Source organism: Vanessa tameamea, chromosome Z (genome assembly GCF_037043105.1).
Source record: "Vanessa tameamea isolate UH-Manoa-2023 chromosome Z, ilVanTame1 primary haplotype, whole genome shotgun sequence".
Lineage (NCBI taxonomy): Eukaryota > Metazoa > Arthropoda > Insecta > Lepidoptera > Nymphalidae > Vanessa > Vanessa tameamea.
In genome coordinates, this window is record NC_087341.1 from 7,131,947 (window position 1) to 7,151,841 (window position 19,895).

General features: G+C 31.4%; 1 protein-coding gene across 2 annotated transcripts; it reads right to left on the reverse strand.

The window, feature by feature from the left end:
* Nucleotides 1–90: 90 nt before the first annotated feature.
* LOC113401960 (sodium-coupled monocarboxylate transporter 1-like) lies at nt 91–17,500 on the reverse strand. Of its 2 annotated transcripts, none has more exons than XM_026642061.2 (13): nt 17,268–17,500; nt 13,938–14,097; nt 11,637–11,754; nt 11,297–11,364; nt 7,484–7,638; nt 6,819–6,959; nt 5,660–5,878; nt 4,621–4,748; nt 3,638–3,780; nt 1,956–2,137; nt 1,422–1,542; nt 691–834; nt 91–236 (listed from the first exon to the last, which is right to left on the reverse strand). In XM_026642061.2, the coding sequence occupies exons 1-13, from the start codon at nt 17,447–17,449 to the stop codon at nt 180–182; spliced, it is 1,818 nt and encodes a 605-aa protein (XP_026497846.1). In that variant the 5' UTR covers nt 17,450–17,500; the 3' UTR covers nt 91–179. The 2 variants fall into 2 exon arrangements, with proteins under 2 accessions (XP_026497846.1, XP_026497838.1); XM_026642053.2 differs by having other exon boundaries at nt 91–239.
* Nucleotides 17,501–19,895: the final 2,395 nt, after the last annotated feature.

The window sequence follows — 19,895 nt, forward strand, 5'->3', positions numbered from 1 at the left end:
TAAGTCAGTGAAATGTTTGATGTGTCGAATAAAGATCGTGTCTTTGACTTAGAAATAATTATTAACTCTTCAAAACAAATAAATTAAAGATTTTTTTAATTAAAAAATAATTTATTTTATTATGAAATTGTAAATATGTAATATTTGAACATATCAGGAAAAATAATAATAAAAATCAATCAACTATAAATATTATTTCTTGGAGATAGCAGCTCGCTATCAATACTGTTGTCATCCTTCTGAAAATAAAACGTATTCATGTTAACAACCATACAATCGCGTATTAAAAATAGTATCTATCTAATTCAAAGACTTTTAGAAATTTAATCATAGTCTATTAAATAATTTTAAAGATTTCTACGGGTACATATGAAATTAGACTTAATAAAATGCTTTTAGGAATTGAATCATAGACAATGACGCAGTTAAAAAAGTAACAGCTATTAAATTTCCCACTTCTTCTCTCGTTCTTCTGCTCTTCTGAGAACACGATATACAAATCCGTGTTTGTGGACAAGTATGTGGCAGAGTTTTATTGACATTATACATGCAGGTTTCCTCACAATATTTTCTGCAACGCCGACCACGAAAATGTTTTAAGAATACTAAATATTATCATAAAATATAATTCATCGTATAACGTATCAACAGCAACGCGTGGCCAGATACGGTAGTTTATATATATTTTACCAAATATGCTGTACGAAGATGTAATAGTTCCATCTCCCTCGCGTGCAGATCGATGTCATGCTGCGTGAGACGCGGTCGACGGCAGTGGATATTCTGCGGTGGCAGCCAGCGATGAATAACTGGAGTCAGGAGGTCTCGATGAACCTGTAATTTTGTTGCCTTCCTTTGACATTGTTTGAGACAAGAGGCTGGTTATGTAATGACACAAGCTCTGCTGGATAATTTTGCTGGGATTTTGGTACTTATTTCATGACGTGTTGCAATGTAGATGTCACCTTGATTTTTACCCGATGTTTTCCGTACCGATATGAGTCATAAACATAAATTTTGTATCCACTAGGATATTCTCATTGATATTATTCTCTTAATTTACAAATAAAACAATTGACATCAACTTTGCTGGGACAGCAGTAAAACGCATTCTAATATTGAACATATTTTAACGGTTGTAATATAATTTACGTTTTATAATTTATATATACCAGTAGGATTATTATTGTATTGCATAATAATAAACATACTTACACATACATATTTTTTAAAAAGTTTTAGTATGATACGTAGATTCGTATATTTTACTTGACCAGACGAAATTATTAATAAAAAAAAATTAGTATTAAATTATTATTATATAACGAATGAGCAAGCAAGAATGAGCAGCGAATGAGCAAAATTAAAGTAAGACGTTTGCTTAACTATACATAGACAAACATAGATGTATAATAAATTACCATTGAAGAATCATTAGGCTGAGTGAAGTATGACACAAGAGCGCCTGTAACGGTGCACACCACCATTCCTACAAACGTATAGTACAAGTAGCTTAACCTGTACATGAAGAAAGTTCCAGACCTGGGAAAAGAAATTTAATCAAAAAGTAAGTTCTAAGAATTAGAAGCAATGAGCTGAAATTTGTAAAACAAAAACCCGCTTTTCATTTACTATGACTTAGCGGGTGTTAGCTATGGAATGTGTGAACTTTGGTTGTAAGGCCGGTCTTTCTCACTAGAAATTCCATTTTGAATCTATTTTACTTTAATTTAATTAAAATAAAACAAAATTATCATGAAATTTAACGTTTTGAAATTGTTTGTAAGTTTACTTGAATAAACTGAGCTTAATAAATTTGATAACAGTAAGTTGCACTTATATCGAGTTTCGGAGAAGATTTAGTATATAATACATGACAGAAAACTTCTGAACGTGAAACGATTCAACTCTAATGAAAGTGTCACATCTTCAGATGAAATAAACACTAGGAGTACCTATCAAATTCTACAGTAGTCTCCGGAGTAGGGGAAGCATGTAATGTGTAATTTGCCGCGCAACCAGACACATCCACTGGTTTTGCCGCTATTACGATCTCTCCCCGCAACATGGCCGCCTGAGTCCCCAAAGATATCCATCCAACCAGAATTGTCGAAGTAATACCTCCAACTAATGCGCCCTGAATAAAATACCAACGATATAAAATAAAAATTTACAGAAATTTACCTGGATTGTTACATTTATTATGTTGTCCCTGTAAATAAATAAATCGTAAATAAATTAGATAATATTTTCGAAGTTTTATCTATATATATAAAATAACAAGACCTGACTGACTGATTCATCATCGCCGAGCGTAAACTATTAAAGTTAGGGCCTTGAAATTTGGTGAGTACGATTGTTTTATTGAGTAGACACCCACTAAGAAAGGAATTTTGGAAATTCAACCCCTAAGGGGGTGAAATAGGGGTTGAACGTTTGTATGGAAGTCCGTAATTTTTTAAGTTAGGAACATGAAACTTCATTTTTCAGATACTGATTAAAATGAGTAGATACATGTTTAAGCGTTTCTGCATATTCTACCCCTAAGAGGGTGAAATAAGGGTTGACAATTTGTATGGAAGTCCGTTAGTTTATAAGTTAGAAACACGAAACTTTGTTTTTTGGATACTGATTAAAAATGATTACTATGATAGACCTCTAATGGGGTGAAATAAGAGTTAAAAATTTGTGTGGAAGTCGGTCATTTTTAAATTAGAAACATGAATCTTTATTTTTGGGTTACTGATGAGAAATTAGTAGATATGTATTTAAGTGTTTCTGGATATTCTACCCCTAAGGGTTGAAATAGTGATTGAAATTTCGTATATAGGTTAGTCTTGAAGCCTGTCATTTTTTATGTTAGGAGATTGGCGCGCCAATAATGTTACTGAAGAATTTAAGACCTCAAAAATTATGCAACGGCACCAGACTAATATTAAGGGTTCTCTATCGTAATGTCATAGGTTACAGTTATCACTATACTAAAGGAGTAATAGTGTATATTCCACGAATATCTTTGATACCATCAGAATACCCCTTTAATTTCAAGAGAGAATAGTTCGCGCTTAAAGTATGCTTCACCATGACAATTAATAAAGTACAAGGTAAAATTTTTAAAATGGCCGGAATAGATATAAGAAAAGACTGTTTTTCGTATGGACAGCTCTAAATAACCTGTTCGAGAGTGAGCTCTGTAGGCAGTCTGGTGTATTTAGCCCACGAAAGTCGAACCAAAATGAAGTCTTAAATTAACATAATATTTTAAATTATTCTGTAATATAATCAATTTCCACGCGAGCAAAGCCGCGGGCAACAGCTAGTTATACTCTAAAATAAATATATTCCATATTTGACATGCCATAATATAATCGAGTAATATGATTTTTTTGTAGTTATTATTTAAGTGCATTCATTGGAATATGAAATTCTAGTAGGTATTAAATAGATCATGAAATGTGTTCTAAATTTATCTTATATTCCTGATTATGATAACAGTTTGAAGTTCTTCTTTATCCGTTTCCTTGAAATTAATGCTAAATGTACAAATTTTAAACCAACTGGAAATATGATACCAATTTTTAAGCTAAACGAAGAAAATCCGTAAATATATAAAACAATAAAATTATATTTAACTCACGGTAGCATTAATCCAGGGTAAAAATAGTCCCATTGTAAACAAACCCAGTAGACTGCCAGCAGTAATTCCAGCTAAACTTTTGCCAGCTTGGATGAGAGCTCCCATGTGTTCCACCAAGAATACGAGGGCCACGCAAATACCGCCTTGAAGGCAAGGATTTAAGAATTAAAGATAATAAACTGTCACTAGTTTTTTGCTCCGTATTCATAATACTATAAAAAATATTTAGCAAATTTAACCTAATTAGTTGTTTATTGTTTCCATTTCAAGCGGTCTCTATCTGTACAGTGGATTTATCTTTTAATTGTGATTTTAAATTATGATTAATGTAATATTTGAATAAACAATAAAAACAATTTTTATTTGGTATATTATTATTGGATACTCTGTTATTATATATTGTCTAATGTTCTAAAATATAGTATCAGTCTAGTTAGCGTAATACCAGTTTAATGTCCGCAAATTGTTTCATTATAGCATCTCACATCTCATTCTAACCACGTAAATGATAAGAGAATTGCACTTGAACTGGCTAAATTGTAACACAGTCTAAAAATAACTGATTATGCATTTGATTATACACAGTATCAAGCTACTTTACATCTGGTGTGGTCACGGTATACTGTTTTCAGTGTTAAAGTCAGGGAGTTGACTCTCAATAGTACTCGATAGCATGAAAAATACATACTCGTATAAAATGATGTTACACTACTTTGCAGAGCTTTGTTTCCTCTTTAGGAAAAGATTTTAAGTTTTTTTCGATAAAGCAGCTGCAGCGTAATTTAGCAGTAACATATGAATTTGTAAATCCATCCGATTCCAACGAGTTTCATAGATATTATTCGTCGACGCTGAGTATGAGATATATTTTACGCAAATTAAGCAAATGAAAAGTCGTCTTTGCTCGGACTGGGTCATGATATATATTTAGAATCTTCTTGTACTTTTAAATATGTTATCGTCAATTAAGGTGTCACACATACCAATAATCACTACAATGACTTTCATGATGAAGCTGGCAGTTCTCTCCGATATGGGCTTATTGTACGCTGGCCTGATCAAGTCCTCAAATATTACACCACACATTGAATTCAAGCCCGTTGACATTGAACTGCAAATTTATAGAAACAGAGAGGTTTTGCTTTACTCTACTCAGATGCATTCATTAAATTACTAGTGGGTCGGCCGCGAAAATTCGCGTTTATTCAATAGATCTTTTAGGAATTTCGAAACCTATGACAGATTTGGTTTTGAATTAATTTCGTTGTAAACTGCAAGTCACTTAACTTCTAAAATAATATATTGTGTCAGCATAATAATTTACTATTTTATATAATAATAAAATAAAGATTGAAGTGTTTTAAAGAGTGAATTATTATAAATACAAGTTTTTATATTTTTATAACATATATAAGGTTTTGTTAATGTATGCGTTTTAGGTCAAATTAAATTAAACTAGAAAAACTATCGCAAGATATATTTACGTTAAAACGGTGTAAAATTACTAGAAGATTACTTAACATTTAATTTAAAAAAAACACATCAATAAAATTAATTCATAGATTAAATAACAATGTCTCTTACATAAACATCCTGATAGAAAACAACGAGCAATCGCATTAGAAATTACTAAGTTGGCACATTTAATCAGTTAACATGTCGTGTAACTTTAGAAGCAATGCAACTGTATGTACATTAAGGGTAAATTTCGCACTGCTGGGCTTAAGCTTGCTCTCCTTTTGAGGAGATGGTTTGGAGCTTATTTCACCATGCTGTTCCAATGGGGGTTGATAAACACGTGGCAAAATTTCGTTGAAATTAAACACATGCAGTTTCCTCACGATGTTTTCCTTCACCACCGAGCACGAGATGAATTATAAACAAAAATTAAGCACATGAAAATTCAGCAATGCTTGCTTGCCTAGGTTTGAACCCGCAATCATCGGTTAAAATGCAAGTGTTCTAACCACTGGGAAATCTCGCCTCCTTCATATATAACTTCATATATAACCAAGACTGTACCTCAAAGCAGCACTGAAGACTCCACTCATGAAAATTCCTGGCAAAGCAGGAATGGTACCAGTTATCGTCATCACGAAGTATGGCAGGAGCTGGTCACTTTTCTTTATAGCTCCGATGCTAAGTGGATCGCATTTTGCAAATGTGGCGTAGATTACAAGACCCGTGTAACAGCAGAGTGATACGATGACGAATATACCCGCAGCCATTATGAAGATTGTTCTAGATTTTTATTAATAGGTTTATTTTATTTTTTTAAATTATAAAATGTTAAAGATTGAGTCCAGTTTTAGATAAACCGGATTTAAATGTGTGACATCAGCGTTCTATTAAAATAATTTTGTATTTTCAAGATGAAAACTCAAATCTCAATGAAAACTAAATATATTTTGGTTTTAAAGTAATTTTGTGTTTTGTCTTTTTAAACTATTTGTTGTTGCATTATTAATATTGTACTTAGCAAAATTGACCTTCTGTATTTTACAGTAAACGATCCATTCACTCATAATGACGCGCCCCTCCAATTTGATTAAATTAATTTTTAATCAAATAAACTTAATAAATATAATCTAATTGATATTTTTTATTGTATTTATTATAAGTCGTATCACGCACACAAATATATTTTGTAAACATCTTCACTTATTCACATTTATGTAAGTCGACAGTAAACATTTTAAGGAGGATCGCACCTTCTTTTGTTAATAGATCTATACATTAATAGGTCTCTGTGAAAATAAAATGGATTGCACATTAAATGTCGTCTGATTGCAAAATAGACGATGGAACTTGAATAATTTTCACACCACTAATGCAAATATTTAAGCTGTGGGCTACCATATACAGCGCTATCAAATTAAAAAGCATAAAGCATAACAGAACATCGCGATCAAATATTTCCTGCTTCTCGTTTTATATCGTATCGTACTCTTCGTTTTTTGTTAATAAGCAGTCGAAGTTTTTTCTATATTCCATATATATTCCATTTATAAAGATTGAGAAAAGAAATCTTAATACATTTCTTGAAATATATTAAAAAAATATTTTATGGCACGGGTGTATATCCTTGTAATTAAATTTACTTGATTGTTATTGTTGTTGATTTTTAGAACAGATAGTAAAATTTTGTGAAGTTTTTGTATGATGGTATGGTAGAACTTACATTCTCGCTTTCCTGAGAGAGGAGAGGGCGAGACAGCGCTGTATCATAGCTTGGTTGACTGAACATGAAGCCAGCCAACTAAAGTAGTTCCCAAAGACGGTTGTCCAAAACGTATGACGTATGGTTGGATCTATATCCATTCTGTAATCATTTTAATATTTCAACTAGGTATATATAATTATATTAATATTGACATAACTTTTCTTTGTAATACTACTTTGTATTTTATGCGATTCATTAAATGGTTTGATAAAACACAACTGAAAATCCATAAGATTTTATGTCCATTCTGCCTGTATTTACACTGGCTCACTCACCCTTCAAACTGGAACACATTAAAACCACCTTTCGCTGATATGAGATAGAATATGTGATAAAAATAGCCTATCCAAATGGGTTTGCACAATGTACTATAACATAACAACTTAACCCCTAAAAATGGTGGTGTACTGGCGATGTAAAGTGGTTACAAATAATATGACTATGTGCAGTGGTAATCACTTACAAATAGCTGTATACGTAATATATATCTCACGCGGTCGGGATTTGTACAGTAACTATTTTAAATTCATATTTGTATATATTTAAGGACTTAATGTAAGTAGAAAGATATAGCAATAATGATATGATAATATAAAAGAAAATTGGCAAAAAGTAAAACTTACATAAAGAAGTCCAGTCGATCCCCTTCTTGGTTTATTCGTATGACTTCTCGAATGCCTCCGAGTCGGCAAGTTCCATAAATCAGTACAAAAATCACCCCGAAATACATAAAAATAGTTTGCAAAGCATCGGTCCACACTACTGCTTTTAATCCACCCTGAAAAATAGTTTCCAAATTTATATAAATAAAAATTACATTATACATATAATTTAAATATACATTATATTTTTTATTCCTCGGAAGGCGGAGTATGGGTAGCTTTGGTGCACTTTAGGAGAGGCTGCTGGGTACGAGGGGATATTAATGATGATATTGATTGTATTTTTATTGAATTAAATCATCTGTACGGGTTAAGTTGATATGAATGCATCAACACAACAAAGTAAAACGACATTTACAAAATTCAAATAAATAAACAGGAACTAAGTACAATATAGAATAATTTAGTTTAGTTAAAATAATTATTTATGTAATCGGAGATGTATGTAATCCGTTATTATTATATAAAATTGCTAGGAAATTCGTACATGCACATTGTACAATGCCGAAACTCTTTACTCATATACTGACTTTACACTTTCCCAATCATTGAACAGCAATCAGAAATATGTTAAATTCTACATTAGGTAGGCTTTGCAAGAATATTTGTAGCTCATCGAAATATTAGTGTTTCAAAACTAAAAAGTTGTTTAATTCTGATGATTCTCTCAAATTTATATGTGTAATTTAGCAGAAAAAGAAATCTACCAGTTTTTAAGTTTTATTTTTAATAAATACAGTCAAATAGACCCTTAGAAAAAGTATTTTTTAAACGTTTACTTGGTGTGTTTTCGTTGCTTTGTTATATCGGAATATAATTTAGGAATTATAAATAATACATAGGTTTTACATTTACCGTAATATATGTATACATATGTATATGGTTGAGAGGTTTTAAATCAAAATATATTTTTTAATGAATAAATAATTTCAGCGTTATCTATTTTACTCATACTCGAAAGTTCTTGTTATGGTCATATGTAAAAATGTATACTTATAAAATAGAAAATATTGTTCAAAATTATCTACATTAAGTACTTAACTAAATATATATATTTATAAGCGTCAATAGCGCTATGGTTAGAGACACCTAGCGATATAAAAAGTCGATCGATCCTGACCCCTTGGGCTATTGTCGTACCCACTCCTAACACAAGTGATAAGCTTAAGAGGAGGGTAAATAGGAATATCAGTAATTCCTTAATTAGTTTTGGGCATTGCTACGATACTTTTAAAAAAAATATATAACAAATAATATTCAGCTATATGGCTAGCTAATTCAAAAAGGGCTATGCTTAATAATAATAGCTTCATGATTTGTCATGACCGCGTGAAATGATAAGAATAAAAGCAGTGTTTTCTTTTTGTATCGCAATTCTGGTTTTCTAGGCGAATAAGTAAGTAAGTACTAAGTATAATTATTTGAACTATCGAATATATTTTTTTACAACTTGAAAATCTTCGTAAAATCAAGTAAAATATCCTTATCGACCTTCAGACTGTTAATCCCTGGCTGACTGAAATTCAAGTAACAGCTGGGATGGGACTCGCGTCATTATATAATATAGTAAAAAAATAATAAGGTCAATGAGAAGAATTCTGAAAACAGAATTCAGTGGTTATAAACTACCTACTTATATAAATTTTAATTTTATTGCTTCTATAATAATAATCTCTGTAATATAATTAAAACGCTGAGTTTCTTTCCCCGTTTCTATTCGTGTTTGAGGTGTATCTGTTCGAACCGGTGGTAGAATTTTTACGATCAATAAGAAAGTGTACTTTATGTAGATTTCATGAAAAGTGTACATACAGATCTGGGGCATATAGGAATTAAACAAATGCAGAGAATGATTAGCTCAGTGTATACAGCAGAAAATATGACTAAAAACATTAAAAAAATCTGTGACAGTTGTACAGTATGCTTAAAGAATAAATCAAGAGGACAAATTAAATATGGGTTGATGTCCCACTTGGGTCCCGCCACAAAACCTTTTCAGATATGCTCTATTGATACCATTGGAGGTTTCGGAGGTTCCAGATCAACAAAGAAATATTTACATCTTTTATTAGATCATTTCACCAGGTACGCGTATATTCTAACATCAAGTACTCAAAATGCTAATGACTTCATTAAATTAATAAGAAACTGTACAGAAAGTGATGGTATTGAATTAATACTATCAGACTAATACCCAGGTATCAATTCTAAGGAATTTAAAAGATTTTTGGATGAAAAAAATATTCCCATAATTTTTACAGCAGTGAATTCTCCTTTTTCAAATGGCTTAAATGAGAGATTAAACCAGACATTGGTTAATAAAATCCGGTGCAAGATAAACGAACATGACACTAAAATGGCATGGACGACTATAGCCCACAACTGTGTGCAAAAATACAATGAAACGGAGCATACTATTACTGGATATGCTCCTAAATACCTACTTTATGGTACAGATGTTACGATTTTGCCAAATGAGCTGAAACAGAAGAAGACTGACCATGATTTAATCCAGGCTAGGGAAAAAGCTTTAGAAAATACAATCAAATCACATAATTATAACAAGAAAATTTACGATAAAAATAGAAAACATATAGAGTTCAAAGTCGGTGATATTGTTTTTATAGAAAATGGAAATAAACTGAATCGAAAGAAGCTTGATGAATTGAAACTTGGACCGTACAAAATTTTACAAAAAATTTCAAACTCAATTTACAAAATAAATATTGAACATAAGAGATCAGAGTCCACTTTTTTCCACATTTCAAAGCTAACACCAGCTCCTATCTACGATTAAAGACCGTGCATGAAAAAACATCTTCACCTGACTTTCTTTACGGAGGGGGGGAGATGTAAAGAAAAAATGTATTATTCTTTAATTTGAATTCCGCGCATCAACCGTCATCGAACGCGCAGTGACATGACAACTAAATTATAAAAAATATAATTATGAAAATATTATCAATCTCGTAATTGTATAAAGTAAAGTATAAAGTATCTTGTGATTTAGGAACAGACATTGTTAATAAATAAACATTAAATGTCGTTTTATAAGATTTTTTCTTGTATTCTTTTTATTAGGACGACACAGTTAATGAAACACAATTGAGTTTCTCTGTAAAAAGAGAGATATTACTATGTTAAAGATTATTATTAAAGATTTTACTATGTTGAATAAAGGTATTAGAATTTGAATATATTTTTTTATTTCAAAGATTATTCCGAACAAACAGACACATATAAATTATGCATATAATGTAGAGTAACTTTTGATAAGTAGCAGTATATAGTATAAAATTCTATTATGATATTGTTCACGCGGTGTTATTTGTTCATTCAATGTAGTATCAGTGCGGAACACAATAGGTCTATTTTGAACATGGTAAGTATTTACTCGACCCCATTCTATTAAGAGTCCTGTCTCGTAACGGCTAGCTTATAAGGCCAGTAGATCCCCAGTTACTGGATCATAAGTTATTGGGTATTTTTTAAGGATTAGTAATAGCCTTGTTAATGGGAGATACCAGTGCTTACACTCAAAAATCAAAAATCACGTAAAGTCATAGAATTGTTCCGCGTCTGAACTCCTTCCGTACGGCTTTCGGTGTCGGATTGGCACTTTTTTGCACTATAATAGGGTCACAGATGTTTAGATGATAGATAGATAGATGTTTAGCCCCCTTGTGAATTGCACAACGTGGCCAAAATTAGTCTGAAGGACATCATATCATTACAATTAAGGGTACAAGATTCCAGTGTACGAATTAAACTCACCACCGTCGTGTAGAAGATACATACGATGCTTACGATTGGTGTTATCATGTGAAGATTAATCCCAGTCACTGTAAACATACACATATAACGTTATTTACTTTGAATTTATTGCCATTATTCATATAAAAGAAATATAAATATACAAAAGTGATTTAAGCTACCTTCTATCCTTAGTTATAGCTTGATAAATATGTAAGTGATCGACCGATCAAATTCGAGCAGTTGAGCAACAAATACGCACTTATTCGTTGACAACGAGATCATTACATTGAACAAATTTTATTAAGAGTAGCTTTAAGTTATTGCTTAACAATATAACTACATAGATATAATACAATACCTTGACTTAACGCTAAAGCAGGTACATATATAACAATTGGTATATACAGCAACATTTTGATAATAAATATTATAGATCCAAGTAAACGAACGTGTTGATTGAAACGTAAGCGTAAATACTGAAAATAAAACGAAAAATACACTATTTATTGCCTTGCTCACATTATAATATAATACATGTTCTCGATATAATATACAGAGAAAATACGAACAAAGAAAAAAAACGGAACGTGAACAAGTGCGGCCTTATCGCTGAGACAAAGATTCTTTTTTGAGGAAAGCGACCACAATGTAGAGAAAATGATTGAATCGAATGTAGTTATAGTTATCATCCAGAGCGTTCATAAATTTTAGTCATTGCTAACCAAGTACCACATTTGGTACGTGCAGCAGGTTTGGTTCAGAAAAATTGATTTTGGATATTTTTATTGACTCTGAATATTATACGAAATAATATAGGTCATACTGGCTTATGTTTTAGCTCCATATTCTTATTTTTAAATTAAGGTTATTGATATAAGTGTTATTTCAAAGTTATAATTTTTCTCATCTTTAACCAGACGAAGCTCGGACTATAAATGCTAAGTCCGTACTAAAATTAAAATCAATCTTACTGAAGTACGTTTAAGGATTACAATTTGATCTCTTCAGAGGCAACCTTAGAGGTGAGCTACCATTTCTTATATGGTCTCGATTCTTAGCTCATCCAACTAAAACATTAATTTAAATCGACTCGCCATGGAATTGATTGGATTGGTCGGAAATATAATTAGGCTAAGGAGTAATTTTATAAAGCCTTTCGAAATCCATTATGATCTCCACATTTAACACATGTTAGTTTATATTTAATGTATTACATATTGTATAAGGAGTCATATTATTGGCAACCTTATTACTTAACAACTTCGCGTGAAGTGAATATTATGAATCAGCTGGGATCGCGTTTCCAGACTCCAAAATTGCCGTCTAAAAATAACGTAGAGGTAGACACGTAGGCGATTCGCAACAAACCTATTGTTCATACAAATGATTTTGTTGCTCCTGCGGGTTTGAAATTACAAAAAAAAATATTGAAATATCTATTATTACATTTGACTGCCTTGTTTGTCTGGCGGCTAGATATAAGGCCGCAGATCCCTAGGTCCTGGGTACAAAATGGCTCGGGTTTATAAAAAGTTATTGGTTTTTTCTATGAAAAAAAATCAGTCCGGAGTCTGGGAGTTGAAAGTGTGGACACATCGGTGCCTATGAAAGTACCAAAACCTGAACTCTTTCCGGTCATGTCGGACTTGCCGTCCCATTGGATTATGAGAGAGAGTTTAAAGAGTACACCTGTGTTTGCACACAGACTTGTGCATTAGGATATATCTGCGTCATTGCTTGGTCTCCCTTGACATTGACCGCCGTAGCCGATATGGACGGTCTGGACGAGCTCATTACATTTTAAATAAAACTTTTATATTTTGTAAGTAGTGTCTTAATACTTCAATTAATTGCTAATTTACAATTCGTGAATGCTGTAGAGAATTATTAACGAAGTGATGCTGTGATGGTCAATTCGTAATATTCTGTGAAAAGACTTCTTTTATTATAAAATTATGCTAAATCTTTAGATAAATACAAGCAAATAGAATTTGAATGAATTTGGAATTCTGCAAGTGAAAAATTATTAACATAAATTATGTAAGAGATAAATATTAAAATTAGCAACCACATCAATTACGACCGCTTGGAACGGTGGCGAAAATGCTAACAGCGTTTAGCCCTTTGAATTATAACATAAATAGTTAAAGTATTTAAAATTGTGAGTGATCTTCTGTTTCTATGAAAATCAAGACTTGAAAGACTAAATGATTTTTTATGGACAACAATTAATTTGTGCAAATGTTTAATATTTTTTTGGATGATTTAAATTATATTCTTCTATTTGTTCGTAACCTTATGTGGTCACAAACTCACAAAGAGAAAAATATATATTATACAAGATTAGCTTGATTCATATTAAAAATATATCACATTAAAATATAAGTTATTTGAAATAAGAGAGTATGTTTGTAAAAAAATAAATAGAATATTAACTTTGTTTTAACACGTGTTACTTAAAAACTAAGTGTACGATTATAAAAGCTGGGTAAGTTCTGATCATTTTATAATAATTGTTTGTATATCTTTATTAACATATACATTTAAATCGAGAAAGCCGAGTAAATATTTTGTTTTTAAAATAAATAAAAATACCACTTCGGTAATTTGGCAAACTATTTATCAAATTACTTTGATTACTTAATAGACAAAAATTTACCTCATAAGAGGATGTGATCTGAAGATTGTAGAACACAGGAAGGTAGATCACAGATATAGTTACTGATACGATCCACTCTGACAGCACTATTGTCCAGAGCTGAGTTCCGTATGTATACATCTCAGCTGGCAGACCCAGAAGTGAAATTCCAGATATATAACTGAAATAAAAAGATCACATGAAATAAAAAGATCATAAGTTAGATGATTTTCAGTGCATTTTACTAAATGTAATTCACGTTTGAAGTGAAATAGTAACATCATTATAATATAATAATTTACAGGGAAAATATACCATTTGACTCACAAACAAACATATATCAGTACCAAGGATTGTAAAGAAAGGTATACATGTTTCTTATAGCGACAGGATCTAATGGGCCACCAAGTAAGTTAAGCTAGACAAGTGCAGATCATTATCTTCTTTTAATAAATTCGGTAACATTCATATGACTATTCCAATTGGCATTTACTTTTATAAGATTTTAAATGAAAAACATATCAATGTATATCAATATATGAGGAGACGTTATTATTTTGTATTTCTTAATTTAAAATACTTAATATACATAAAACTAGATGAGACAGCGTGTTTCGGTGATGTTCTACACCTTAAGTGTTTAATATATAGCAGACAACGTCTATCAACGGTTATGCTTATGGTATATACATAATTATAATAGTAATATGTTTTTTAAATTTAGAACATCTATTGGCGCGCCTTGAGGGCAAGTTCTACTCGTATGCCGTAACGGTTAACGGCATGACTCTCTCTTGTTCGATCATGCCCTCTCTTCGCCGCTGGTCTCTTCCATTTTGTACAATATATTTCGTTGCTATATATTTTTTTTTGTTTTTGGTGTAACAAAATTTTTATTTCTTTTACTTCATATTATTTCATTAACCAGAAATTTCTATGTTAATTTTGTGAGTTTTTTAGTTTATCCGAGAAGTATGAATTGGTCCTGTAAGAATATTTCTTAGAAAATTTCCTATGAAATATAACTCTTATGACTTGATTGCCCCGTACAGACAGGTAGTGTGATATTTCATGCGAGCAATTCCTTCCTAGATCCAATTATTTTTAAATATGATATTTTCGCGTTGGTTTACATCAGAACTCTTTCCCGGCTAAAGTTTTCAACGTCTAGATCAAAATCTTTGTTTAATTGCATTGATTAATTATTAGTTGTTAAAATCTACTTATGGATTTTAAAGAAATACTTTCGGCCTAAAAAAAACCGGTGAAAGATATACCCCAACCTCTACCTGGATTTTTCAGGGCGAATCGTTTCTCTCCGGTCCTGTAGATATGCCTCGATTAGCCTCTTGGGGTAGGAAAGCACCCTGTGGTATAGGAGTGTCTCCCTTATAGTCTTGAAGTAGTTCTCTATGTCCAGCGATATCGCCAGGTCCACATGCTCTCGGCCCACTGTCTTCATGGTCTGGTTTATCAGGACGTCCAGGGTTTCGACGATTGATCGACTTGCCCTAAGTCAGTACTTCGCTTCCAAATTAGTTGGTGGTATTACAATGTAAGGATGATGGCAGAGGTGGAACTTAGTTTTAAATGTTTATATTTACGGCCTACATCTTGCTCGTCTGTATTTAAGGTTGGAACTTAATAGAATGAATGAACAAGTTTACAAAGGGACGGATATTATAATTTTTCAAAAATAAATTCAATATTAATTATTTGTTTTATTTTGAAATTGGTAAGTGAACTGGCAAATGGACCAACTCATGACAAGTGGTCACCAAGTCCACCTTTCAATGAACCATCAACCTTGGGTTACGTTCTTTGTATTAACTTAAATTTTATTTTATACTATGATACTCCTTTTTATAACGCTCGCAACCAATAAATATATAAAGCTGTTTAGCGTTGAGTATTCTCGTGCAAGCTTCAGTTGCAACATACATCAGGCTCAAACACGTGAGTAGACGTTTAAGAAAATACTGACTATGAGTACTGCGCATTGAATTGTCTGTGCTGCTGTCGTGCGTACATACGCATTGCTCTGCCCTAATTTAATAATAATAATATTTATTCCACACAAAAATCATCTTTAAAAAACTATGACAAGTCTTAATATATAATAACATGGTCATCAAATGAAACACAGATCAAGTACTGGCTATCCTAGCTAGGCTAATTCAATAACCTGTGTTAAGGATAATCAGTCCTCTCCCCGAAAGTTAAAATAATTAAAATACATTAGAAATATCGCCTAGGTAATTACAAAACGTATCTTATGTAAAGTGATTGTAGGTAAATAATATAGAATTATTGCTCGTCTTTCAGCTTTGATACTCTTTTTTAAGGAAATTCGTTTATGGATTTGCTGCAAGTTACACCAGAATTGCGCTAGGCTTGAGTCTGCACAATATTATACATCTGTTCCAGTATCACCTTTATGGTGTTATATTTGTATAGGGTTTCGATATTCATGAGATATAACATAAACATAGATTTTAAAGGTAACGGTAATCGATCGTGTAATCAATAATAGTAATTAATGGATCATAGGAGATAAACTATCAAATTTGATTATGAAAAAACAATTTGGATTATATTAGTCAAGTATTCTTCAATAAATACTGCAAGTCAAACCGGAATCGTTAGTAATAATAAATCCTTGATAAGTTACAATTTAATGTAGTCAATAGGTCCCTTACACAATACCCACGCTCAGTGATTGCATTCAAGACTTCCGTATGAATCAGTAATAAGGGTGCGTGGAAATAACTGATTAAGATAATTCAAAGATGCAATCAAATGTACCGGATAAATATTTTGGTTTTGATATTATAATATCTTATAGTGTAATATAATAATGTTGGTATACCGGAAATTATATAGGAGATTAAAAGACTTCGACACCGTCTGACTGGTCACCGTATATATATTTATTTATGAAAATGACGCTAAAGGCACATCGACATTAACCGACATATTTGGTGTATACACATGCAATATATATTATAAATCATAGAATTATGTTGAGTTCACTATTCGGTGAACTAGGTTATAAAATACTTTACACGTTATATTTTAATACAATTAATTTACCTATTCCCAAAAACAAAAGTGTCTTATACGAAATAAATTACACGCTACTAAAATATAAGTGGGTAAGTGAAAACATTGACCGTTTTATTTGGAAACTATTTCTAACATTGTAATTTAAAAAAATCACATATGAATGAATACTTTCGCACACAATTCGCCAGCTTTTCTTAATAAACTTAAAAATACATTTTATTTAAAAATACAGTATCTTTTGTATCCATAACTCTTTGCAACTATAATACGATTTGAATCAAATACCTGGAAATCAAGGACATTGAGATGGGAAAAACTCCCATCGTCTTTCCACCCATAAGGTATTCTGCCGTAGTATTCTGTTTCTTCGCAGCAAAGAATGCAAAATAAACTCCAATGAGAGCGGAAAGGAGAAGCATCAGTCCGAATACCAGATAATCCAACCAATCAAAATATTCCAATGCCATTTTGAAGGCGTCCGCGTTCGTCCAGCGCCACGCGACAATTTAATAAATTTTTCTCGGTCAATAGTACCCGAGAGGTACTGGAATCAGTTCTATTGCTATATTTATCCTCCGAAGGATCTCGGACGGGACCATTAGAGGGATGAGGTTCACTAATTGACTATTTACCGGTCTGTTGCGTCTTGCACTCGTGACACGTACTTTAATCTTTCTGCCGGTGATTGTTGACTACGAAGTTAAGACCTTGGAGAAATTCATCCATTTGTACATACAAAATATTGTATGGTATTCAGTGAAAGTTAGACCTATTAAATGTATTCTATTGTAGAACAATGTACTTAAATGATCTTGTTCTCTGCTAGCCGTCTGAATAAGCAAAACTTTATATAAGAACAGTAAATAATAATCGCTGTATATCTATCGCTATTATTCTTAAAGAAATAAGTTATTTTCACGTCAATTAAGCTGTTATATGGAATAAAGCAATATAAGGATGCGAAAATATAATTCTAATAATATTAAAATCGAATTTATCTTATTCGTTCTAAAGCGAAGGCAAGGAGCGCGCAAATTCTTTAATAGATTGACTAAATGAAATGAATATAGACAATATTAGAGACAGCTTTTAATTTTTTTATGATTTGACTGATTTTTTTATGGTCTAGCTTACAAGACTGTTAATCCAGATCTTCTGCGATAAATAAAAATATCATTCAGATCTGTTCTCAGTAGCAGCCAGAAGTTTAGAAGATGGCGGCGTTAAACTGTGCCTCAACTCTCTCAGGTCACGTCGCAATAATATCCCATCATATTTTGAGAGTAAGGTAATAGCGAATGAAAATCTTGCTCACCTACTAGACCACTATAATACCTTATAACTTACTTTTAGGTAGAAATAAAAGACAATATTTTTTTGTCGTGCTTTTAATGTTAGTGTAACACATCGGCGTAAGTACTGACATATCACACATATCTAGTTAAATATGTCAACATTTAGGCGAACGTGTAGAATAAGTTACGCGTGACAAATTTGCAAAGTTTTAAATTATATCTAATGATATGATCGTTATGATAGTGATTATAAACTACATACTAATGATAATCATGATGTAAACATATATTGTAAATGATTTAATTACGATTAATCTAGAAATGCTGATATAATATAGTATAACAGCAGTTTTCTAACGATCTCGACCAATAAACATCGTATACCGAGTGAATTACGCAGCGATTTATAACTTTCAACCGTCAGTAGATTGATGTTTGAGAGCAGAGGGCAAAGAATTATGCAACTGTACAGTCGCGATACAACGTTTATTAGCAAGAGTGTTAGCTTATTATCAAATAACGTATTTTAATTAAAATATATTTTGCCGTAGTTCTAAGACATATGTTTGCTAGAGGGACAAAGTATATGTTAATTATAATACGTCTAATAGACACTGATAATTGTTAAGTCTATAAACACACATATTAAGTTAAAAGTTGTTGAAATTGAACCGTGTACGAAACGGTTTCATAATTGAGAAAATTAGTAATCCCCCTCTATTGATCTCATAGTTCCGAAATTACTTTGACACAATTATAAAATCGTTCGAATAAAACGAATTCAATTCGACCGAATGAATGATGAAATAAAATCTTACATTTATAAAAAAGACGAAAATTTATAATGGATTAAAATTCATCACACTACCGTATTATTTCTAATTTAAATAGACACTTAGTTCATTATATAATTATACATGTTTTATAATAAATAATGAGGAATAATAATAAAAGATCATACGGGTACGCTTAGTAAAAACAAGCTCGAAAATGTTTCCAGTATCAAATAAATTAACAAAAAATCTATGATATCCCCAGAGGCTTATCTTCGAAACAGTATACATATAGTATAATTATATTTTAATTATAATTTTAGTTAATCAAATGAATAAAATTAATATTTAACAATTTAACCGCCCGAAAACAAATAGATTAAAAATGATTAAAACTCTTATGTGCGATTTTTTTTTGTAAAATTACGAATGTTTTTTTTTTTTATATATAACTAATATATACTTAACGACTAGAATTGATTATTTAAAACACTTATTACAATAACATTCATAATATTTCAATATCAAGTTTCAAGAAACAATACTTTTTAAGCCAGACCTTACTATGTTAATGCAAGCAGTGGAAAGCGGTACTTCATGAATTTTAATTATAAAACTAGCTCCCTTATTAGTATTCAAAGGAATCAATTAGATCTATTTTCTTTATTATAAAAGATTGACACACCACTCAACATTATGCCGCATCCACGCTTGTTTGTTCTGACTTAAAATATATACAAAAAAAAACAACTAAAAATGTTTACAATTAAATTATTAGGCAAATCATTTTAACAGATTGGCGATGACTCGCTTTTTGATTAGGATGCTGTGCATTTCATAGATTA